The 25,542-nt window shown below is 41.9% G+C and overlaps 1 protein-coding gene across 1 annotated transcript in view; it reads left to right on the forward strand.

Moving 5' to 3' along the window:
• Positions 1 to 25,542, forward strand: part of SFMBT2 (Scm like with four mbt domains 2) — a 216,486-nt gene that overhangs the window by 2,800 nt on the left and 188,144 nt on the right. Inside the window, 1 exon segment of the mRNA XM_007126577.4 lies at positions 17,518 to 17,668. Coding sequence (XP_007126639.3) covers positions 17,569 to 17,668 — 100 coding nt within the window. The 5' untranslated portion in view covers positions 17,518 to 17,568.

Here is a 25,542-nt window from a genome sequence, read left to right on the forward strand (position 1 = left end):
CAGCTCTCCCGTGGGCTTCGCGCAAGTGGAAACCAGCCTAAGATGGCTCTGTGCTTGTAAACTGCAGTTTCAGCCGGGAACCCCTCCCCTCGTCCTCCTGACGTCGCGGCTGACAAGCGCATAATTCACTCCAACGCCCCGAAACCTTCGATTTTGCACCGAGCTGTGCGGTGGAAGCGAACATACAACCGACTGCGAAGAACATTCCACAGGATTCTCGCAGGGCCCAAGTTTTCCGTCTCTTGGGTAGGAGCGGGAGGAGGGAGGAACCGAGACGAGGCAGGAGCACGGCCGACCCCCGCCCCGAAACCAGGGCCGGGGACTTTCACGCGTAAAAAACGCAGGGAGGTGCCCCGGGGACGCGGAGGGTGGCCTTGCGGAGCGATGGCCACTCTCAGGGGCGCTCGTCCTTGACCACATTGGTGGTGTCGGGAGTCCGGACACGACGCCGGGAAGCCTGGGAGGCCGTTTCCAAACTTCTGTAGCCCTGCTTGCAGTTTCGCTTTCGGAATTTTCGGGATCTTTGGGTTTATAGAGTTGGGTGGGATTCCGGGAAGGGCAGGGCGCCAGGGGCTGGCCGCAGGGCTACTCGTTCCTTTCAGTGCAGAAGTGAGACTGCTCACCCACCCGGGCGTCCCCCGCGGTGCCTCCCTGGACCCCGAGCGCCGGCGCCTTTGAGGGTCTGGGGCTCCAGGCCCCGCGCTCCGCCCCGACTCCGGAGAGCTTGGTCCCCGCGCCGCGTTTTGTCCGTTCCAGCGGCGCAGCCGCGGCGGATCCGAGCCCACTGGTGGGAAACTGCCTCCGACGCGGGCAGACCCTGTCTGAATCCAGATCCATCGCCGCCGCCCTCTACCTTCCCTCACCCTTCCACCCTTGCACCGTAGCGGAGGGACCCGGGGGACCGATTGGCGTGTCTGTACCAAGCAAATGGACCCAGGTTTCACCAGGTCGGAGAAAAAGCGAAAACAGGCTCAAATTCGGCCCCGTTTCTTGGGAAGTCTTTCCGGGTGGGGAGCGAGGTGGAGCGGGTAGGTGCGGGGGGGGAGGGGAGAGGCCTTGGTGATGAGAAGGAATTGCTGGCTAGGCTGTCCTTTGAGATAGGAGATCTGCGACTTTCTCCGTTTGAAGCATTAAATTTGCACACACTCTGCTTCCTCCTTTCCAGAAATAAGTAGTCTCAGATTTTTATCTTAGTTCATTGCTGGGACCCTGGCGCTGCCTGGAAGATGGCCCGGGGTGGGCGGGGGACCATACACCCATGAGCACCAGAAACCCTCCAGTCCTCTACCCAAGCTGTGCGCGGAACCCATTCCAGGGCCAGTGGAAACCACTGCCCAGTGGCAGGGCGATTCAGCAGCCCTTACCCCAGAGAAGAGTTCCATCAGCCAATCTGTGTTGATGTGTGTTGTTCTAGAAGTGCCAGCTGAGACTTGCAAGGGTGACAAAGGAGTATTTCCCATTTCCCATTAGGTTACCCACATCTTGAACCTCAAACAAGCCATCTGCTGGGACCTGAATTTCACTAATGATGGGAATAATTGATCAGAGAGGGCTTTTCCTCTTCATGTTTTCTTGCAGAAATTGTGGACTAATTTTTTGGGAAACCTTGCTTGTTTCCCAAAACCAGCTGTATGGTAACTAGCTTTACGGTTCTTGACTTAAAAAAAAAAAAAAAAGAAGCCGGAAGCAGAAGAGGGTCCTGAAGAAAGGGGAAAACCATGGTGATTTCTCTTTTCTCTTTATAATAAGACTTTCCTTTGCTGTCCTGGGAGTGCTGATGGGTCATCAGATCCCATTTTGCCCACTCTAGTTGAGGTGGCATTTTCCGCCTTTCCCTGTGTGCCATTGTCCCCAAAGGACTAGCTAAATCTGAGCAAAAATGCTGGGTGATGGAAACATTGCTCTGAGCAGTAAGTGAATGAGACTTTCCTTGAATTGATACAGGGTGCTTTTGGGATCAGAGAAGCACATGTAGTGAAAACGCAGAAGATTTCAAAGTAAAAGAGTTCTTTTTTTTTTTTTTAAGTAATTTGAACAAAAATAGTCTACTGTGGAATTTGAATTACCTCCAGTTCCAGTATTAGATACCATTTCTCTCTTAGTATTTCACTATTTTTGGAACTTTTGGAGTTCCCGTAACAGTGTAGAGGCCATAAAGAAGAACGTGTAAAATGTTCTTGTCCCAAAAAGAAACTAGGATCCATAGTTCAAGACACATTCAGTGTGTTTTTTTCTGACTGTTCGTACATCGACATTGCCCTAGTAGCAACTTACTGTTCCCATTCTACAAGTAAGAAAAACTGGTTAGGGAAATTATACTTTTCATGACAAACCATCTGTGCATTTGTAGTGGTGACCCGTGATGTGACAGCTCTGTTTTGTAAGGAAGATTCTTGACAGAGGAGGAGAGGACGGAATCAGGAGGAAGCCTGGCTTCTAGTTTCAGCGATGCTTCCGTCTGGCTGTATGACCTTGGACCAGTTACTGGATGTCATCTTTCTAAGCCTCAACTTCCGTATCTACAAAATAGGTGCTTTGGACTGGAATCTCACTGAGAGATCCCCATGGTTCTATTTGGGAAAAAAAAAAAAAGACCTGTGGTTCAACACATCTATGCAGACCTGCTCAAGTGATTCATCTTTTAGGCTCTTGTCCGGAAGGTAGGGTGGAAACATTACTGGCCATCATTACAGAGGATGTCTTTGAATGCAGGTCACTGTGCAGAAGTAACATGGTTATTGTTAAGGGATGCAAGTTCCACATGGGGTCATGATTTCACTTGTGCTCTGGAAAAGGAGAGGTGTAGAGAAAATTGAGGCGCGCCACTCTAGCCTTCACATATAATCCCAATAATGGCAGGGCCTGGGCCAGGTCATAAAGAATACAGGCCATAAAGAAAAACCTGATTTGAGTTGGCTCTAATAATTCCTAGGACTAGAAGGGGCCATTCCAAATAGCCCTCTCTACCCCGCCTGCCCAGACATGGTGAGTGCTTGGACCTTATTTGATTATATTCATAGTGCGGGTGGATGGCTGCAGCCTCCAGGTAACCCAGCCAGTGAAAGAATCAGATCTGACCCTCCATTTTCCATTCCTGCCCTTCAGGCTGGGCCACTGGGCAAGTACTTCCTCTCTTTGTAAGACTGATAATGTCCTGGGACATTCTTAGGAAACTTGATCTTGTTGGCTAAACCAAGTGTTGGCTGTTTGGAGGTCCGTGTAAATAAACAAGATGTTTATAGACAGGACAGTATATTGTAAATAAGGGAAGATACTCAATTTAGAGCTTGCGGCCTAAGAGGGAATGTTATGTGATTTATATAAAGTTATCAAATAAAATTCTTAAAGGATTGGTTTTGCATGATCAGTACAGCAGTGTTCTTTTTTTTTTTTTTTTTTTAAAGAAGATGTTGGGGGTAGGAGTTTATTAATTAATTTATTTATTTTTGCTGTGTTGGGTCTTCGTTTCTGTGCGAGGGCTTTCTCTAGTTGTGGCAAGCGGGGGCCACTCTTCATTGCGGTGCGCGGGCCTCTCACTGTCGCGGCCTCTCGTTGCGGAGCGCGGGCTCCAGACGCGCAGGCTCAGTAGTTGTGGCTCACGGGCCTAGTTGCTCCGCGGCATGTGGGATCCTCCCAGACCAGGGCTCTGGGCCCGTGTCCCCTGCATTATTAGCAGGCAGATTCTCAATCACTGCGCAACCAGGGAAGCCCCCAACAGCAGTGTTCTGATTAAAAGATGCCACCATCATACTCCCCATCTGGTTAGCCCGTAGAGAATTTTAAAACGTGCTAATTCTTCGCTATACGTTGATAGTTATGGTCCTTCATGTTACCGGTAAGATGATACTCACTACTGTAAAGGTATTGCTCTCTTGTCATGTAGGTTTCTATTCTTGTGATAAGACAGATGTCTTTGACACTGATTTAAAGAAAGAATCCATTGTGCTTTTGGTTTCATTCTTTTTGATTTTCTTAAAAACAAAAGTGACACGTTTTGGTAGATGCCTTGCATTTGGTGAATTCTGAAGTGGCAAAGAGTGGCAAAGAGCATCAGCAATTGTGACTACAAAGGAGGGGTTTGGAGCTGGTGGGACGGGGGACGGTGGGACAGATTTTGTATCCTGTGATATTTTTCCCCCTGCAGTTGTATTGGCTGAGAAAAGATACCTTATAAGGTTATTTAAGCATCCTTTCTCCTAAATTTGGCAAGTTGTTGTTTTTTGTCTGTTTCATTCAAAACTGAATTATGAGCTCAATCACTTTCAGGTACAATACGAGCATCTGAAATTCCAAGTGCAAGTTCCTACAAAGTCTCATGTGAAAGATAATTCAAACAGATGCCCACTGAAAAACCACACATTTGGATTTGAAAGGGTTGTGGGATTACTCTGATTTGGAATTATCTGTTTACTCCGAATAATATATTTTAAAAAATAGTAACTACTTATTTAAGCATCTACTGTTTGCCAGCCACTCTTCGAGTTGTTTGTATTTGTATATCCTCTATGTTATGAGTGTTGTCACCTCCATTTTGCACATGGGGAGATGGAAAGGGAGCCTGAGTCACTTGCTAGCAAGTTTGAGCAAGAGAGAGAGTGAGGATTTCAATCCTAGTCTTAAACTGTCTTGAAACTGTGTATATTGATTATCTGCTATGTGTGAGACACCGCCTAGCAATTTAAGTGCATTAGCTTATTTAATCATTATAGGTGAGTGCTGGTATCTTTATCGGTAATTTATTGAGTCTTTGGGGGAGGTTATACAGGGCCACACAAATAGGTTTGTTTTTTTAAAAATATTTTATTGAAACAGAGTAAGACTAGAGCATTTTCCTTTTGCATTCAGTTCAGGCGGTCATGGGAGAACAGAGCTTAAGTCACTGTTTTTAAATTTTGAAGCGAAATTACGTGGTGTTCCTGGGTTGGGAAAGAATGTTGTTCACAGTCACGTGATTTGACCATTAAAGCTTTGGAAAGTATTGAATTTCTGAAATTTCATCTTGATTTAAAAAATAATTGGGAATTCCCTGGTGGTCCAGTGGTTAGGACTCGGTGCTTTCCCTGCCGTGGCCTGGGTTCAGTTTCTGGTCAGGGAACTAAGATCCCACAAGCCACGTGGCGCGGCCAAAAAAAAAAAAAAATTGGCTTTAATATAAGTCTGTTTTCTTCCCCCCTCCTCTCTGAAAGACACTACCCACTAATGAGGGTGAGAATAAGTTTAAAATTTCTCAAGTCGCGGAAGTAGTGGAGAGTGCAAATCAGGCAGACAGCATGGAAAGCTGGGGAAGGAAGTACGAATTTTCCCTTCCAAATAGCATTGGCCTCTCGTGAGCACAGTCTCCTAGATTCTACTGAAGTTCTTGATGTTTTATTGGATTATTTTCTTCTGTGGTATGAAACTGAAGATGAAACCCCAAAGCTGTTCTCCCTGGGACGTCTAGGTCAACTCTGCTTCTCTTTGCTCCTGGGTGATCAGCTCCTTGCAGGCTCCTCCAGTGAGTTGACCTCACGCTTGAAGCTGACAGCTCAAAGCCAGCTCCACTTACCCTATGTGAGTGGAAGTTGATTTCACTTCCTTAAAAGTCAAGTTCTGCCAACGCAGAGTAGCTGGAATTTCATAGAAAGTGGCTTTGGCATTATTTTCGAAAGTGCACTAAAAGATGGTGTGAATACACTATGGCCTAATGGTTAGAGTGAACCAGTCTTGGGAATTTAGAAACCCCAGTTCTGGTTCAGAGCTTTTCATGTGACCTTGGTCCAGTGGGTAAGACTCTGTGCTTCCACTGCAGGGGCCGCGGGTTCTATCCCTGGTCTGGGAAGTATGAGATCCTGCATGTCTCTCGGCCAATAACAACAACACCAAAGAGTGGAGTGGTAGAAAAGTCTAGGGGGATGGAGGGAAAAGCACAGTGCCAAAATTTCGGTTGGATTCCTCTGGTGTTTGCATACATTTCTGTAGGGAAGACACTGCCTTTCTGAGGGCAGAGAAGTGGACAAGGGCAGCCTTAGAATGAAGGTACGAGGTGGGATGGGGAGGAGGTGAGGGTGTATCTGGAGAGAGTTAACCTGTGTCTTTGTGAACCGGAGGACAGAGGTCTTGAAGATGATGTTAAGAGATCCAGAGTGCAGATGTTTACTGTTCCAGGCATCCCACTTGTTTTCTTAATTAACATGGTTGATATTAACTCACTAGGTTAAAGTTCACCTGCTTCTAAGCATAGTTATTCGTTCATAATGCATCATCTTTTATTTGTAAACATACAAACCACAGATGTAAAATCACCACCCCAACCTCTAGCTCTTTGTTGCAGGCTAATGGTTGGACCCTGTTGTGCTCATTTTGCCCAGATCGATTTGCTAAGATTTCCACTGACCCGTCAGCCTGATTTTGGTCCTTTTTGAATGCTGCAGGCCTCATCCTGCATATTTTGTCTTTGTCCATCTTATTCTCAGTTCTCAGCCTTAATTTTCCACGTGGCCTAATTAAGAAGAGCCTTTTTAAAGCCCCAGAAGATAAAAAGATGTGGGTTGGAGAGACTTACGTCCCAGGTTTTTTGATTTTTGTTTTTTGTGTTTTGGGGGTTGATTTTTCAGATATTTATCCGGTGGCAGGTGACAGGGAGAGGGCTCTTTTAGCTGAGTAGAGCCCTGGGAGGAGTCTGTCAGCCAGGCCCAGAGTCTTCCAAGAAGCATCAACCTCAGTGTGCTAACGAAACAGAACAGAAAGTTATGCAGAACATAGCTGGTGATGCTTCATACTGAAGCTGACAATTTCCAAGATCCTTCAGGGCCACACGCCTAATGGATTGAACCCCTGCCAGATGTGCTCCCCGATTTCAGGGAAGGAGATGTGAACAGCTGGATGCCATCATTTATTTATTTACTTTTTATTGGGGTAGAGTTGTTTTACAATGTTGTGTTAGTTTTTTACTGTACAGCAAAGTGGAGTTCCCTGTGCTATATAGCAGGTGTCTTATTAGTTACCTATTTTATACATATTCGGGTATATATGTCAACCCCAATCTCCCAGTTCATCTCACCCCCCCGGATGCCATCATTTTAATAAAGGCTGATGGTTATGGAGCAACTCGTTTTTCTCTGCTCCCCTCTACCTTGGTCTCCAGCAGTCCACAGCACTCTTACTAAAAACAGCCAACTCTGGAATCAAACCTACCAGCCCTGGTTTTCTGTGTTATTTGATGTTCTGCTTGGAGGCCAGAGAGTGGCTCTAAGTAGGGTAACAGAATGTTTGGAGCCTTGAGTTTTGCTCCTTGTCATTTATTGTCTTTAAAACTTTAACCTTCAATATGCTTTATTCTTCCCAGCCAGCTGCAAAATGCAGACTGCCCTCTTCCCCTTTTCATCCCTGCACTGTGAACTAGAGCAGCTTTGGGCAGTGTAGCAGATTGTACACTTTGAGTAGCCAGCTGGGCATTGGGGACCCGACCCCCCTCTTTTACGAAAGCTTTTGGGATCCAGTTTAGACCGTGGTGACTGTTTCCTTTTTTGAGTCTTTATTCCGTTGGAGCGGATGCTATATTGTTCTCTCCTACTACATACACTTTTAACCAGGAAGGTCTGGGAAAACCCAGATTTCCTGAAATGTTTGCGTGGGAGGGGAGACTTTAGGAGGCTTCTAGAACAGTCCCTGTGTTTTGCAGATGAGAACAGTGTTGCTTGTTGTTGCAGTTAAAAAGGCCAAGAGTACATTCTGCTTAGTGATGGTTACATTATGAGGTAAAACCAGATCTTCTGCAGTCTTCTGTAGGGTTTGTTACATTTCCCAAGTTCTTTATAACCAAAGTAAATTAGGGTGTTATTATTGACTTTGCATAACGATTTGCAGTTGGATGGGCTCCACTTATTACTATCTCATTATTTACTATCTTATTACTGTAGTACATTTCCTTTCTGCATTTAAATGATATCACTGATACCATGTGAGTGGTGCCCAGTTTTATGGATATGTAGCTATGGCTTAAAGTCAGCACCTGAAATGCTCTTCAGTTCTTTCATGAGTCTTCAGCTCCATCGCAGAACCCTGCAGGCCCGGTGACTCTCTGGCTGCATCCTTCAGAGGTGGGCTTGCAGAGTCCTGATTGGTACTTTTCATCGTCGGTGTCTTAGTTGATGGCAGGATGACTGCGTGGTATCCCCAAAGCATCACTGCTCTGCATCTGTCTTGCTCGAAGTCATCTGATTCATAAAAATCCCCTCAGAAAATTAGGTACTGATGATTAGATGTTATCTATGCATGTCTAGCTTACAGAAGGGTCCTTTGTAAGATTTCTTTACTTCTTGAGTTCTCATGACTGTACATACAACACATGGGCTAGCTTCCCTAAAATGACTCATATGCACACGTGTGTAATGTGAGATGCAATTCTCCTGTAGAATATGAGGTTACTTAGCTTTGTTACAGCCTTGGTTCGATGCTGTAATTCATTCCTCTTAATATTTGTAGGTGGCGGGGAAATCCTATGTTTGGCGGTTGTCCAGGATGTTAGCGCTAAATGTCTGCGTTAATTCTGAAACGTCATGCTTCTTTGATAAGGTCCTACAACCAGGCTCTTCTGTGTCAAGTATTTCATGTCAGTCATAAGCACACCTAAGGTTGGTGTTTACCTTTGTGGCTTGGCAGTAAATTTCTGGTGGAAGAAACCCTGTGTCACTACCTTGATGCAAAGACTGATTGTATAGTAGATTTAATTGGGTCTTTCAAGGCCTCCGCCATCTTGACAGTAAATAAGTAGTGAATCATACATAAGTAATTCATAGGTAAATAGTTAATAAATAAATCAATGAACTTCCAGGATGGGGCACAGCTAGTCTGCAGCTTGATTAGGTGTTCTCTTCTCTTGAGCGAGTAACTTGGAAGGCTCATTTTCTCATTTTTCGCACGCCCGCTTTTGAACGACCGATTTTGCTCAGTCTGGAGTGATACACTTGCCGTTTGGTTGGGAGGTTAAGAGGTGACAGTTAAAACCATGAATCAGAGGACACAATTTGCTATTGTGGGAATCGTAGGCCACCGCCAGCCCTGGTATTTATTCCTCAACCTCCTCTTATCCCCTACATATCTTATTTCCTAGGACGGAGGTATGAATCGGGATGTGAAAAATTAGCATTTCTTATGCTGGGGCAGCAGTTTGTGTCAGATTTCAATCTATTTAGAGTGAAAACCCAATGAAAACCAGTTGCAAAATGGCCAGGAGATGGTGGTCCTAATCAAGGTAAATCGAGCTCTGAGCATATGGTGGATGGCCAAATTCCATGAACCTTCTGCCCCAGAGAATCAGTTCGTCTCCCTTGATGATGGAATCAGGAAGGCCTGTCTCTTCTGAGAGAGGCTGTGTTGGCTGGTGAGAGTGGGGAGAGCTGAGCTTCATGCATTCTTAACAGAGTGATCTGCGTGACAGGGTGCGTGTAAATAGAAGGAAGCCTTCCTTGATAAGTGCCTGGGTGCTTAACCCCTCTTTGCATCTTCAAAGCCATTTACAAATATGGTACTTGCAGAGACTCTTGTGATCCCAGGCTGTTACTTGCATGTTGCTTCTTAGGGAAATGGAAGCAGTGATTTTCAGAGATCAGGTTTTGGTCACAACTTGGGTTGTGCATCCTTCAGAATCCTCTGAGATTTTCCATTTTGATGGAAATGTTTGGAAAGGTCTTAGCTCAGATTAGGTGTCCTGTGCTCATTTTGAAATTCCTGGAGTGTGAAATGAGGCAGTTTTCTCTGTGATTTAGACATGTTAGGTTTCCAAGGGCAGCTAGAGTATGTCTGGAATTCCATAAGCTTTTAGTTTAGGCCTTCACTTTTAATTTTCAGTTTGGGGAAGATTCTCTCTTCAGGGTCACATAAAAAACAAAACAACTGGGCTTCCCCTGGTGGCACAGTGGTTGCGTGTCCGCCTGCCGATGCAGGGGAACCGGGTTCGCGCCCCGGTCCGGGAAGATCCCACGTGCCGCGGAGCGGCTGGGCCCGTGAGCCATGGCCGCTGGGCCTGCGCGTCCGGAGCCTGTGCTCCGCAGCGGGAGAGGCCGCAACAGAGGGAGGCCCGCATACCACAAAAAAAAACAAAAACAAAAACAAAACAACTGCAAACATTTTTTTCGCGTTTCTGAGTAGCAAGCTTGAAACTGTAAGCATGTTCATCGGTAGGAAAATTGCCCGTTCCTTGAACTAGTTTAAGGCAGGTCCCTTTGAAAGGACTGGATAATTGGGTAACTTGAAAAGAAGTGCAACATTTCTTTCATTGGTATTAAAATAACGCTCACTGGAGTGAGTTCTTCTGAGTAGTACGTCTTTGGACCTTGCCTTTGGATGAATGGAGAGAAGAATGATTTCTAATGCTAAGGTATCTTCATTAATCCAATGTAAAGTTTCACTTCTTCACCTGAACTTTGAGAATCTTGGTTTCAAAGTCTAGTTGCACAATGATAGTTTAACATTTATCACGTCTAATAAAGAAATCAAGGAGAAAAATGGGGTACTAGCACTAGCTTAGGGAAAGGAGAAAATTTATTGACACACGTCTGGAGATCTGAAATTGGGGCTGCACAGCTTTTTATGTTGTGGATTTAGGAGGGAGATCTTGTTTCTCAGAGCCTGCACTGCAGGGAAGAAAATGACTGTGTTTCTGGGATGTTCCCTTCTAAACCAGTGTCAGTAGGCGGGACCCCCCCACCCCCGCCCCTGCCCCCAGCCCCCAGCCCTCTTGTTAGCATATGGGAGAATCCTCCTCTGTGTAATTTGACCAACCTGAGAGCAAAGACTTAAAGACACATTGGGGTTTCCTTTGGGAAGGACGCAGCTGGGTCTCTGTGCAGTGGTTCCCAAGGTGTACAGTCTTCACCCGTGCGCCCTGAGAGGCCAGTCAGCCTTTTCATTCCCCACTCATAAACATGAGAAACCACAAAGTATTACCAGACTTCTGAGGAAGGCAGCTAATATAAAACAGTAGAGACCCAAACTAAGCAAGGAAGAAAAATACCTGCTCTTACAAAGGAGAGAAGAAACATCTTACAAAAAAAAAAAAATCATGAATGGCCTCAGGGATATAATAGAAGATTTTGCATCTATGGAACAAGGTAGGATGGAAAAAGGGAATATTCAAAGAATTAAAGAGAGCCTCTTGAAATTAGATTGTAAAACTCCATGGAAGAGCTAGAAGAGGAATTCAAGGAAATACCCTAGATGGTCGATTAAAGAGTAAAGGGGCATCAAAGGGAAAATGAGGGAGATTAACAAGATTCAAGATTGGAATGAATATTAGAATGAAAGAACAGAGAAAACGGAGGGGAGGAAATTGGCAGTAATTCCAGGAAATATCCTGGAACTGAAGAATAGTTTCCAATCTTGAAGGAAGTCATTCAGAGCCCCCAAGCCACAAGTAGATGACCATTTGGTACCTCATTGTGAAATTTCAGAACATCAGAGGATCTGGTAATTAGGATGGGACCAGACTTCTCAACAGTGGAAGCTGGAAGACAATGTGGGAAACCCTCAAAATTCTAAGAGAGGATGTTTTTCCAGTTTAGGATTTTTTAATTGACATATAGGTGATTGCAATGTTGTGTTAGTTTCAGGTGTACAGCAAAGTGATTCATATATATATATTTATATATATTTTAAGATTCTTTTCCATTATAGATTATCACAGGATATTGAATACAGTTCCCTGTGCTATACAGTAGGTCCTTGTGGTTTATCTATTTTGTATATAGTAGTGTGTATCTGTTAATCCCAAACTCCTAATTTATCTCTCCCCCTGCTTCCCCTTTGATAACCGTTTTTTTCCTATGTCTGTGAGTCTGTTTCTGTTTTGTAAATAAGTTCATTTGCATCATTTAAAAAAATTCCACATATAAGTGATATGATATTTTCCTTTCTCTTTCTGACTTACTTCATACAGTATGATAGTCACTGGGCCCATTCATGTTGCTGCAAATGACATAATTTCATTTTCTTTTTTGTGGCTGAGTAGTATTCCATTATATATATGTACCACATCTCCATTGTCCATTCATCTGTCGATGGACATTTAGGCTGCTTCCATGTCTTGGCTATTGTAAATAGTGCTGCCACGAACATTGGGGTGCATGTATCTTTTCCAAATTATAGTTTTGTCTTTTCCAGATATATGCTTGAGGAGTGGGATTGCTGGATCATATGGTAAAGAATATTTTTTACCCACCTAAACTATGGGTTAAAACGTGAGAACAGGTTAAAGACATTTTTATGCAAGGCTGCACATGTTTCTACCCAAGTCCTTTCTTAGGAACCTTTTGAAGAATGTGCTCCATCAAAAGGCAGGAAAAAACTAAGTGAGGAAGACCTGGGACACAGAATAGGAGGAGAATCTCATAAAAGAAGTGAAGCAAGATCTCAGGATAACACCTGCTACCAGGCATAGAAGGCAGTTAGTCTAGATTAGAACAGAACAGAAAGCCTCGGTAGAAATTACTTCAAGATGAAATTAAGAAAATACCTATATATCTCAGTTTATCGAGAGATTTAGACAGTTAATGGAAAAATTGGCTTTGAAGGGGTGAAAAGTATGTAGAAAGCTAAGGGCATGGAAAAAACAAGGCCATCATTAACTCCAGAGAAAACTTGTGTGAGAAAGGAAAAGTAATCATAGTACACCACATGGATCTGCTGTAATGTCTTTATAGAGCCATAGTAATGGGATCATATGTATTAGGAGGATGTATGTATATATATATATACACGTACACACACACACACACACACACACATATATATATGAAAAGAGATAGGTGATGTGAGTGATAGAGTATCACCTGATAAAGACAAAAACTGAACAATTAATAAGTTATTAATTGTTATTAATATTAATAACACAATCAATTATGTTAATAATAATAATTAATATTAATAATTATTAATAAGCTGTTATTCAGAGATGAGATGAATGCCAAAACAATCCACTGAAAGAGGTGGAAGTGATTGCCTCAAGGAGGAGAAGGGCAGGAGACTGCTGTTTTTTTGGTTTTTTTTTGGGGGGGAGGGGTGCATCATGTACAAGCCTTGTAGAATATTTGGCTTTTGAAATTATATTCAGACATAGCTGATATAAAAAATCATCTGCTAGTCTGTTATACCTCAACAAAGCTGGTGAAAATATCTGCTAGGCATGAGGGACCTAACACAAAGAGTTCCTAGAGATGATGTGATCCAATCTCCTCTCGACTTTTGAGAAAACTGAGTCTGGGAAAAAAGAATTTGTCCAGATACTTTGCTGCATGAAGAGAATGGCTCTGCCATGAACAATCAACACAATAAGTTCTTGGTACTGTAACTCTTATCGAACTTTTACGGACAACAAGCTCACCTGACTTCAGGCAGATGGTAAAGCAAATCTTGACTTTGCAAAACAATGGAATTCAGAGAACAGGTATTCTATAAGGAAAATGATTTACAATGCAAAACTAATGCACGTTATTTAATGCAAAACCATTTCTACAAAACCCAACCTTCTTCTCCCCACATTTAAATGACTTTGCAGAAATATTATGTTCTCTACTGTACTTAACGATAGATATATTTTGATGAGGAACTATTTTTCTCTCTCTAAACAACCGAGGCAAAAATCTTCCTTTAATACTCAGTGGTTCTTAGAGTGTGGTCCTTGGACCAGCAGCCATCAGCATCACCTGGGAACTTATTAGAGATACCAGATGACTAGGCATTATCCAAGATCTACTGAAGCAGAAGCTCTGGGCAGGGGCCCCAGCAGTCTGAGTTTTGATACGCCCTCCAGGTGATTCTGCTGTTCCTTATATTTTGAGAACCACTGAAATAGTCGATGACATTAAAGGCAATGCTGACCCCCGACTTCTTTAGAAGTTAGGCTCATGGGGGTGAGTCCCCACTGCGTGGGGATCCTTTTTCATTTCCTACAGACCTCATTCTCCTCGAGGTTTAAGCACCTTGGTCAGGATTTAATGTGAACTGCAACTTTTTTGGGGGTGGTGTGCGGAATAAACCAGAGGCAGCCTTTGGCATTATTGATGAAAAACTTAGAGAACACTCTGAGTTCTAGAGTACAGTCCAAGCAACCTAATTACAAGCTTATTACAAAGGAGCATGGTCCTTCTCGGGTGTATTTGTTGAGATTTGGGATTGGCTGTGTATCAGGGACCGTCAGATAGAGCCGTGTAAACAAGATAGAAGCTTATTTCTCTTGAAGTAATCGTCTGCAGCTGATGGCAGAACCAAGCTCTGCCATCAGTGGGGCCTTCCTCTGTGTGATGTCAGGTGGCTCTGGGGGTAACTGGTAAAGGCCCACCCCTCCACCAAAAGGTGTGACCTTCTGGTTGAACTCATTCACTCCGCAAACTTCCCACTGGCCAGAACAGAGTGGTGCGACCACATGCAACTTCGAGGATGGCCCAGCAGTGTTTATTTTGGTTAACTAGTTAGTCCTCCCTGCAGACAAAGGAGGAAACGGAAATTTGGGGTGGGAGACGTTTAACAGCCTCTGTTGCACAGTCATTTCTACCTGTGTGCAGGTTCTGGTACATTCTGTGCACAGTAGAATGCCGTGTGATGATCAAGCCATGAGTCTGGGTTCCCAGGCCATGCAAAACCATGTCACCCCTTTATAAACCTACCTTAAATGGCCCCAAGTTCAGTGATTGCTGAACTAAGGATGGGGGAATGTATAAACCGTAGTCATAGTTCCTATTTTGCTGACTTTTCTCAAAATCAAAGGAAAGTTTGGTGCATAGAAACACAGTCTTGTACATGTAAGAATTTCATGGATGGTAAAGACAGGGTATTAAAAACCCAATGGGGTAGGAATGGATTATTAACTGCGGGAGGTGGTCAGCTCAGAACTGTACCGCACAAAGTATTTGAGCATAAACATATGGGGACATATGTTAAAAAGGTAAATGTAAAACTTGAAACCCTAGGGAAGTTAAACTTCTGGTATCTTACAATGGGGGAGGACATTTTAGGAATACAGTTTTTAGAAGAAATAAAGTGAATTATGGATTGGACTAAGTTACAAAAAACAGCTCACGTTCCGTATGTATATCAGAAGGACCCACTAAAGGGAGAATTGGGGAAAATATCTGCAAGAGTTTTGTGGGATAAGATAACGTAGAGCTCTTAAAAATCCATAAAAAATACCAACAAAGTTAAAATGTGGAAAGGATGTGAGGTATGTGAGAATGCATTGTACAGTGTTCATAATGGTGAAAAATAAAAATAACAACTTAATGGCCAGCAGTAGGGGAATGGTAAATAAATAACCTGTTCATATTATAATAAAAGTCATACAATCATTTCAAGTCATGTTTTCAAAGAATTTTAATGATGTGGGGAAAATGCTTTCTATGTGATGTTTAAATGGAAAATGAATTAAAATTCTAAATTCCATATGAAGTAAAAAAAAAAAACAACCCACAGAGAAGCTATCAGGAGGAGATACTATAAAAATAAAAGAGATTATCCCTGGGTGTTAGAATTACAAGTGATTTTACTTTGTTCGTTTGTAATTTTATTTTGCAAGACTTCTACAGAGAGTACAAAGTTGTATACCTTTTATGGGAAGGCAAAAAGTAAACATTGCCAAGAAAGCAAACGGTGACATGTCATTTGCCAAAATAAATACACTTTGCAACCTGGGAGTAGACAGAGCCTTGTCACTTGCCCTTATAGAATAATGTGGGTTTTTGGTATTTATGTCGTTGCTTTTGACTTCTATTTGAAATGATGGGTCTGGTGCATTTAAATTGATCTTATTTTATAGTCACCAATTACCTTTTTATAGTATCTAGTTAGAGGCAGATGGATAGAGTTGAATCAATAGGAATCTTAAAAACTTGAGAAAAGCAAATTTTTTTCCTCCCTTAATAAGGGCTTGACTGATTTACTAATAGTTAGGTTTATAGATTTTTCCTTGAAGAAAAACTTTCTGCCTGGTTACCTTTTGAGGTGGAATGATTTTCTTGAATTTGTAAATGAATGAAAAAAGCAATAATAGTATGACATAACTTAGCTGCTAAGACTATTTCTCTTTTGAAATTGATGAAAACCAGCACATTCTCTGAAAGCCTACTACATAGGAAGATTGTGATGAAAGATTTGTGGAATATTATGGAGAAACTGCTCAGTCTCCTTTCGAAGTTCCTTAGATTTTAAAATTCCTATGTTCTCTTTTAACTAGCTCGCTGTACTACAACCTTCAAGAGAGCCAAGAATTGGTGATGATTTAGGACATGTTCCAAACTCAAATGTAATAAACTCCTGCCTGCCTAGGCAGTGGTCTAGCTGTTCACTACGGCAGCTGCTAGCCACGTATGGCTTTAAAATAGATATATAATGGAATATTACTCAGCCATGAAAAAGAATGATATTTTGCTATTTGCAACAACATGGGTGGACCTGGAGGGTATTATGCTTAGTGAAATATGTCAGACAGAGAAAGACAAATACTGTATGTTACCACTTATATATGGAATCTAAAAAATATAATAGACAAAGTGATATAACAAAACAGAAGGAGACTCACCAACATAGAGAACAAACCAGTGGTTTCCAGTGGGGAGAGGGGATGGGGTAGGGGATTAGGAGCTACAAACTACTATGTAGTAATTTCTCAGTTTTTGTCTTAATCATGGGATGCCCTACCACTTGGCATGTTTCTGTTTTTAGTCTGTTTCCATTCAGCCTCCCCTTGTCTGTCCATCTGTCTGGCATGCAGCTGCCCAAATGATTTTTCTGAAACAAACCTGATCATTTCGCTTCCTGGAATGAAACCCTGCAGTGCCTACTCCCACCTGCAGAGTGAAATGCAGGAATCGGGTCCTTATTTTGGCAAACCAGTCCTGAGTGGCTGACCCTTAGTAATGACTGTGGGTATTTCATGGGCTGTGATGTACACAAACTCGATCGTAGGGTTCTGTGAGAACCGGCTGTAATTTTACTTGTTTTTCCACCCACTCTATCAGAATGTAAGTGTGGAATAGCCATGTTATTACAGGAAAAGTCCAGTTGGTTAAAAAGCACGTTATTTGCAAGCATTGATTCTTTAACTGGTTTTGGTAACGAATCACCTGTGAGACCACAGACACCTTACCTGTGTGTGGGGATGCTGGGGTGGGGGGCAGGTTCCTGCTTCGCAGCATCCAGCGAGAGAGGAGGGAGAAGCAGGGTGGTGGAATGTCTTGCCAACGCTGCCAAGGTAGATTGGGGGTTGGCACATCGATTCTATTTATTGGTGAAAAGTGTGTCCATCTTAGTGGTGATGATGACCTGTAGAAAGTGGATGCTTCTGCTGTGCTGTGACCTTGTTGTTGACCTTGTGTGGATATGTGCTCTTTAGTCTTCAATCCTAGTATTTTCTGTTACATGACATTGCATTTTGCCTGTTGTAATGAAACGGTAGCAGCTCTGATGGGACACCGTTATTTTTTGGAGAGTTGAAAAACGAGTGAATACAATTACAGTGCTCTGATTTCTGTTGTTGTTGGTTGCCCTTAGGTAACTCTTCCTCAGGATGAATTAAGAGAGGACGATCCATAGTTGTTAAGAATGGAGAACAGCGTGTCAGTTTCCAGCATGCAGGACCCTTCGTCTTCACCCTTGGAAAAACATCAGAGCTCAGCTGACCGTAATGGAGATCTTGATTCAGGTGCGATTTTGTTTTCTAAATGCATTTGGCCTTTTGATGTCTTGACCAATATCTTCCTGAAAATGTTTAGAAAATATTGGGGCAGCATTCTAGACCTCACGTACTACCTGTTCCTGGGACTTGCGGGCATGTTTATAAGCATATAGCAGCTCGAAAGTTATGCAAAATTTGGTTAGAAATACTGGGCACAGTGGGCTACATTATAGTGAGGTGACCCATCACTTCAAAAACTCAATGGCTTTATGATCCTGCAATCCCACTCCTGGCCATATACCTGGACAAAACTATAATTCGAAAAGATACATGCACCCTAATGTTCACAGCTGCACTATTTACAATAGCCAAGACGTGGAAGCAACCTAAATGTCCATTGACAGATTAATGGGTAAAGGAGATGTGGTACATATATACAGTGGAATATTACTCATGTCTTGACCAATATCTTCCTGAAAATGTTTAGAAAATATTGGGGCAGCATTCTAGACCTCACGTACTACCTGTTCCTGGGACTTGCGGGCATGTTTATAAGCATATAGCAGCTCGAAAGTTATGCAAAATTTGGTTAGAAATACTGGGCACAGTGGGCTACATTATAGTGAGGTGACCCATCACTTCAAAAACTCAATGGCTTTATGATCCTGCAATCCCACTCCTGGCCATATACCTGGACAAAACTATAATTCGAAAAGATACATGCACCCTAATGTTCACAGCTGCACTATTTACAATAGCCAAGACGTGGAAGCAACCTAAATGTCCATTGACAGATTAATGGGTAAAGGAGATGTGGTACATATATACAGTGGAATATTACTCAGCCATAAAAAAGAATGAAATAATGCCATTTGCAGCAACATGGGTGGACCTGAAGATTATCATACTAAGTAAAGTAAGTCAGAGAAAAACAAATATCATATTATATCACTTGTATGTAGCATTAAAAATAGTACAAATGGGGCTTCCCTGGTGGCGCAGTGGTTGCGCGTCTGCCTGCCGATGCAGGGGAACCGGGTTCGCGCCCCGGTCTGGGAGGATCCCACATGCCGCGGAGCGGCTGGGCCCGTGAGCCATGGCCGCTGAGCCTGCGCGTCCGGAGCCTGTGCTCCGCAACAGGAGAGGCCACGGCAGAGGGAGGCCCGCATGCCACAAAAAAAAAAAAAAAAAAAAATAGTACAAATGAACTTACTTACAAAATAGAAACACTCAAAGACACAGAAAACAAACTTATGGTTACCAAAGGGGAAAGGGGGAGGGATAAATTAGGAGTTTGGGATTAACAGATACACACTACTATATATAAAACAGATAAACAACAAGGATCGACTGTATAGCACAGGGAACTATATTCAGTATCCTGTAATAAACCATAATGGAAAAGAATCTGAAAAAGAATATATGTATAACTGAGTCACTTTGCTGTACAGCAGAAACTAACACAACATTGTAAATCAACTATACTCCAATAAAAAAAAACAACTCCATGGCTTAATGCAGTAAATGTTTATAAATGGTTCACACTGTTGGAGCACAGTCAGTGGATGCTCTGTCCCACGAGTCATCCCACACCCTCTTATAGGGCTGCCATCTCAACATGGTGCTTCCAGGTTTGTCCCTGTAGGGGATGAGCAGGGCTGCAGGGTCTTGAATCAGCAATTAAATACTCTAGCACAGAAGAGGCTTTTGCTCAGAACCTCTTGACCAGAATCAGTTGTGTGTTTCTTTTTTTTTTTTTTCTTAACATCTTTATTGGAGTATAATTGTTTTACAGTGTTGTGTTATTTTCTGCTGTATAACAAAGTAAATCAGCTATATGCATACGTGTATCCCCATATCCCCTCCCTCTTGCGTCTCCCTCCCACTCTCCTTATCCCACCCCTCTAGGTGGTTGCAAAGCACTGAGCTGATCTCCTTGTGCTGTGCCGCTGCTTCCCCACTAGCTATCTACTTTACATCTGGTACTGTATATATGTCAATGTTACTCTTTCACTTCGTCCCAGCTTACCCTTCCCCCTCCCCATGTCCTCAAGTACATTCTCTACATCTGTGTCTTTATTTCTGTCCTACCCCTAGGTTCGTCAGGACCATTTTTCTTTTTAGATTCCATATATATGTGTTAGCATATGGTCTTTGTTTTTCTCTTTCTGACTTACTTCACTCTGTATGACAGTCTCTAGGTCCATCCCCCTCACTACAAATAACTCAATTTTGTTTCTTTTTATGGCTGAGTAATACATACGATATTTGTTTTTCTGTTTCTGACTTACTTCACTCTGTATGACAGTCTCTAGGTCCATCCACGTCTCAACAAATGACTCAGTTTCGTTCCTTTTTATGGCTGAGTAATATTCCATTGTATATATGTACCACATCTTCTTTATCCATTCGTCTGTCGATGGGCATTTAGGTTGCTTCCATGACTTGGCTACTGTAAATAGTGCTGCAATGAACATTGGGGTGCACGTGTCTTTTTGAATTATGGTTTACTCTAGGTATATGCCCAGTAGTGGGCTTGCTGGATCATATGGTAGTTCTATTTTTAGTTTTTTAAGGAACCTCCATACTGTTCTCCATAGTGGCTGTATCAATTTACATTCCCACCAACAGTGCGAGAGGGTTCCCTTTTCTCCACACCCTTTCCAGCGTTTATTGTTTGTCGATTTTTTGATGTTGGACATTCTGACCAGTGTGAGGTGATACCTCACTGTAGTTTTGATTTGCATTTCTCTGATGATTAGTGATGTTGAGCATCTTTTCATGTGTTTGTTTGCAATCTGTATATCTTCTTTGGAGAAATGTCTGTTTAGGTCTTCTGCCCATTTTTGGATAGGTTGTTTGTTTTTTTGATATTGAGCTGCACGAGCTCTGCTTATATATTTTGGAGATTAATCCTTTGTCAGTTGCTTCATTTGCAAATATTTTCTCCCATTCTGAGGGTTGTCTTTTCGTCTTGTTTATGGTTTCCTTTGGTGTGTAAAAGCTTTTAAGTTTCTTTTGGTTCCATTTGTTTATTTTTGTTTTTATTTCCATTTCTCTAGGAGGTGGGTCCAAAAGGATCTTGCTGTGATTTATGTCATAGAGTGTTCTGCCTATGTCTTCTTCTAAGAGTTTTATAGTGTCTAGCCTTACATTTAGGTCTGTAATCCATTTTGAGTTTTTTTTTTTGTGTATTGTGTTAGGAAGTGCTCTAATTTCATTCTTTTAAATGTAGTTGTCCAGTTTTCCCAGCACCACTTATTGAAGAGACTGTCTTTTCTCCATTGTATAATTGAATCTGTAGATTTCTTTGGGTAGTATAGTCATTTTCACAATGTTGATTCTTCCAATCCAAGGACATGGTATATCTCTCAATCTGTTTGTCTCATCTTTAATTTCTTTCATTAGTGTCTTATAGTTTTCTGCATACAGGTCTTTTTTCTCCTTAGGTAGGTTTATTTCTAGGTATTTTATTGTTTTTGTTGCAGTGGTAAATGGGAGTGTTTCCTTAATTTCTTTTCCAGATTTTTCATCATTTGTGTATACGAATGCAAGAGATTTCTGTGCATTAATTTTATATCCTGCTACTTTACAAAATTCATTGATTAGCTCTACTAGTTTTATGGTAGCATCTTTAGGATTCTCTATGTGTAGTACCATGTCACCTGCAAACAGTGACAGTTTTACTTCTTCTTTTCCAATATGGATTCCTTTTATTTCTTTTTCTTCTCTGATTGCTGTGGCTAAAACTTCCAAAACTATGTTGAATAATAGTGCTGAGAGTGGGCAACCTTGTCTTGTTCCTGATCTTAGTGGAAATGGTTTCAGTTTTTCACCATTGAGAATGACGTGGGCTGTAGGTTTGTCATATATGGCCTTTATTATGTTGAGGTAAGTTCCCTCTATGCCTACTTTCTGGAGAGTTTTTATCATTAAATGGTGTTGAATTTTGTCAAAAGCTTTTTCTGCATCTATTGAGATGATCATATGGTTTTTCTCCTTCAATTTGTTAATATGGTGTATCACATTGATTGATTTGCATATATTGAAGAATCCTTGCATTCCTGGAATAAACCCCACTTAATCATGGTGTATGATAGTTTTAATGTGCAGTTGGATTCTGTTTGCGAGTATTTTGTTGAGGATTTTTGCATCTATGTTCATCAGTGATATTGGCCTGTAGTTTTCCTTTTTTGTGACATCTTTGTCTGGTTTTGGTATCAGCGTGATGTTGGCCTCGTAGAATGAGTTTGGGAGTGTTCCTCCCTCTGCTATATTTTGGAAGAGTTTGAGAAGGATAGGTGTTAGCTCTTCCCTAAATGTTTGATGGAATTTGCCTGTGAAGCCATCTGGTCCTGGGCTTTTGTTTGTTGGAAGATTTTTAATCACAGTTTCAATTTCAGTGCTTGTGATTGGTCTGTTTATATTTTCTATTTCTTCCTGGTTCAGTCTCGGTAGGTTGTTCTTTTGTAAGAATTTGTCCACTTCTTCCAGGTTGTTCATTTTATTGGCATAGAGTTGCTTGTTGTAATCTCTCATGATCCTTTGTATTTCTGCAGTATCAGTTGTTACTTTTTCTTTCAAATTCTGCTGATTTGAGTCTTTTCCCTTTTTTTCCTTGATGAATCTGGCTAATCGTTCATGAATTTTGTTTATCTTCTCAAAGAACCAGCTTTTAGTTTTATTGATCTTCGCTATTGTTTCCTTCATTTCTTTTTCATTTATTTCTGATCTGACCTTTATGATTTCTTTCCTTCTCCTAACTTTGGGTTTTTTTGGTTCTTCTTGCTTTAATTGTTTTAGGTGTAAGTTTAGGTTGTTTATTTGAGATGTTTCTTGTTTCTTGAGGTAGGATTATATTACTATAAACTTCCCTCTTAGAACTGCTTTTGCTGCCTCCCATAGGTTTTGGGTTGTCGTGTTTTCATTGTCATTTGTTTCTAGGTATTTTTTGATTTCCTCTTTGATTTCTTCAGTGATCTCTTAGTTATTTAGTAGCATATTGTTTAGCCTCCATGTGTTTGTTTATAGTTTTTTTCCTGTAATTGATATGTAGTCTCATAGCATTGTGCTCGGAAAAGATAATTGATATGATTTCAATTTTCTTAAATTTACCAGGGCTTGATTTGTGACCGTTGATATAGTCTATCTGGAGACTGTTCCATGAGCACTTGAGAAGAAAGTGTATTCTGTTGTTTTTGGATGAGATGTCCTATAAATATCAATTAAGTCCATTTTGTTTAATGTGTCATTTAAAGCTTGTGTTTCCTTATTTATTTTCATTTTGGATGATCTGTCCTTTGGTGAATGTAGGGTGTTAAAATCTCCTACCATTATTGTGTTACTGTGGATTTCCCATTTCATGGCTGTTAGCATTTGCCTTATGTACTGAGGTGCTCCTATGTTGGGTGCATAAATATTTCCAATTGTTATATCTTCTTCTTGGATTGATCCCTTGATCATTATGCAGTGTCCTTCTTTGTCTATTGTAATAGTCTTTATTTCAAAGTCTGTTTTGTCTGATATGAGAATTGCTACTCCAGCTTTCTTTTGATTTCCATTTGCATGGAATATCTTTTTCCATCCCCTCACTTTCGGTCTGTATGTGTCCCTAGGTCTGGAGTGGATCTCTTGTAGACAGCATACATATGGGTCTTGTTTTTGTATCCATTCAGCCAGTCTATGTCTTTTGTTTGGAGCATTTAATCCGTTTACACATAAGGTAATTATCAATATGTATGTTCCTATTACCATTTTCTTAATTGTTTCGGGTTTGTTATTGTAGGTGTTTTGCTTCTCTTGTGTTTCCTGCCTAGAGAAGTTCCTTTAGCATTCGTTGTAAAGGTGGTTTGGTTGTGCTGAATTCTCTTAACTTTTTCTTATCTGTAAACGTTTTAATTTCTCCATAAAATCTGAATGAAATCCTTGCTGGGTAGAGTAATCTTGGTTGTACGTTTTTCCCTTTCATCACTTTAAATATGTCCTGCCACTCCCTTCCGGCTTGCAGTGTTTCTGCTGAAAAATCAGCTTTTAACCTTATGGGGAGTCCCTTGTATGTTATTTATTGCTTTTCCCTTGCTGCCTTTAATATTTTTTCTTTGTATTTAATTTTTGATTGTTTGATTAATATGTGTCTTGGCCTGTTTCTCTTTTGGTTTATGCTGTATGGTCCTCTCTGTGCTTCCTGGACTTGACTGAGTATTTCCTTTCCCATATTAGGGATGTTTTCAACTATAATCTCTTCAAATATTTTCTAAGACCCTTTCTTTTTCTCTTCTTCTTCTGGGACTGCTATAATTTGAATGTTGGTGTGTTTAATGTTGTCCCAGAGATCTCTGAGACTGTCCTCAATTCTTTTCATTCTTTTTTCTTTGTTCTGCTCCCTGGCAGTTATTTCCACCATTTTATCTTCCAGCTCATTTATCCGTTGGTCTGCCTCAGTTATTCTGTTTTTGATTCCTTCTAGAGTATTTAATTTCAGTAATTGTGTTGTTCATCACTGTTTGTTTGCTCTTTAGTTCTTCTAGATCCTTGTTAAATGTTTCTTGTATTTTCTTCATTCTGTTTCCGAGATTTTGGATCATCTTTACTATCATTACTCTGAATTCTTTTTCAGCTGGGGTGCCTATTTCATCTTCGTTTACTTGGTCTTGTAGGTTTTTACCTTCCTCTTTCGTTTGTAACATATTTTTTTGTCGTTTCATTTTTTTTCTCTCTTTTTTTTTTTTTTTTTGCGTTACACGGGCCTCTCACTGTTGTGGCCTCTCCCGTTGCAGAGCACAGGCTCCGGATGCTCGGGCTCAGTGGCCATGGCTCACGGGCCCAGCCACTCCATGCATGTGGGATCTTCCCAGACCGGGGCACGAACCCATGCCCCCTGCATCGGCAGGCGGACTCTCAACCACTGCGCCACGAGGGAAGCCCTTTTTTCTCTTTTTGATGAGTGGTGCTGTATTCCTGTCTTACTGGTTATTTGGCCTGAGACATCCAGCACTGGAGTCTGCAGTCAGTTGGACAGAGCTGGGTCTTGGTGCTGAGATGAGAACCTCCAGGCGGCCTCAATCCGATTGATATTCCTTGGGGTCTGAGGTTCTCTGTTAGTCCAGCGGTTTGGACTCGGAGCTCCCACTACAGGAGCTCGGGCCCAACCTCTGGCCTGGGAACCAAGATCATGCAAGCTTCATGGAATGGTTAAAAAAAAAAAAAAAAAGCAAAGGAAGAAAGAAAGAAAAAAAGGAGCAGTACAATATCAAAGAATAAAAAAGAAAATAAAATTAGAAAGATAAAAAATATATTAGGAAAAATAAAACTATAATTCAAACAACTGCAGCAAGGTAAAATAAAACCATAACAGAAAAAGGAAAAAAAAAAGGGTGGGGGGGAAACAAGCTCAAAGGAGAGAACAATAACGAAGTATAAAGAATAAAATAAAAGAATCAACAACAATGAATCAACAAGGTAAAACAGAACCCGAATCTAAAAGAGGAAAAAAGAAAAGAAAAGAAAAAAAGCCTTGGCTATGGGGGTGGAGTTTAGGCAGGGGCGGAACTTAGGCAGGGGCGGGGTTTAGGGTGGGGCTGGACCTGTGCGCGTGGGGGTGGTGTTGGAGCATGGGGCGGGGCCTTGGCTCAGGACCCCGTGGAGCTGGAAAAGGCCCTGGGGGTGGGGCCTAAGCCGGGTGACTTGGGGCCGGGCCTCCGCTTAGGACCTGTGCGGAAGGGGAGAGGCAGCATGTGGAAAGCGGGGCCTCTGGAGTGTGGCGTGCCGGAGTTTGGAGGTAGGGCCCTGGGCAAGGGTGTGTGGATGGGGTTTAGGCCCAGCGCATTGGAGGGCGTCTCAGAGTGTAGAGGTGGGGCTCTGGGTGGGGGTGTAGGGGTGCGGCAGGAGGGAGGCTCCAAGGA

Source organism: Physeter macrocephalus, chromosome 11 (genome assembly GCF_002837175.3).
Source record: "Physeter macrocephalus isolate SW-GA chromosome 11, ASM283717v5, whole genome shotgun sequence".
Classification (NCBI taxonomy): domain Eukaryota; kingdom Metazoa; phylum Chordata; class Mammalia; order Artiodactyla; family Physeteridae; genus Physeter; species Physeter macrocephalus.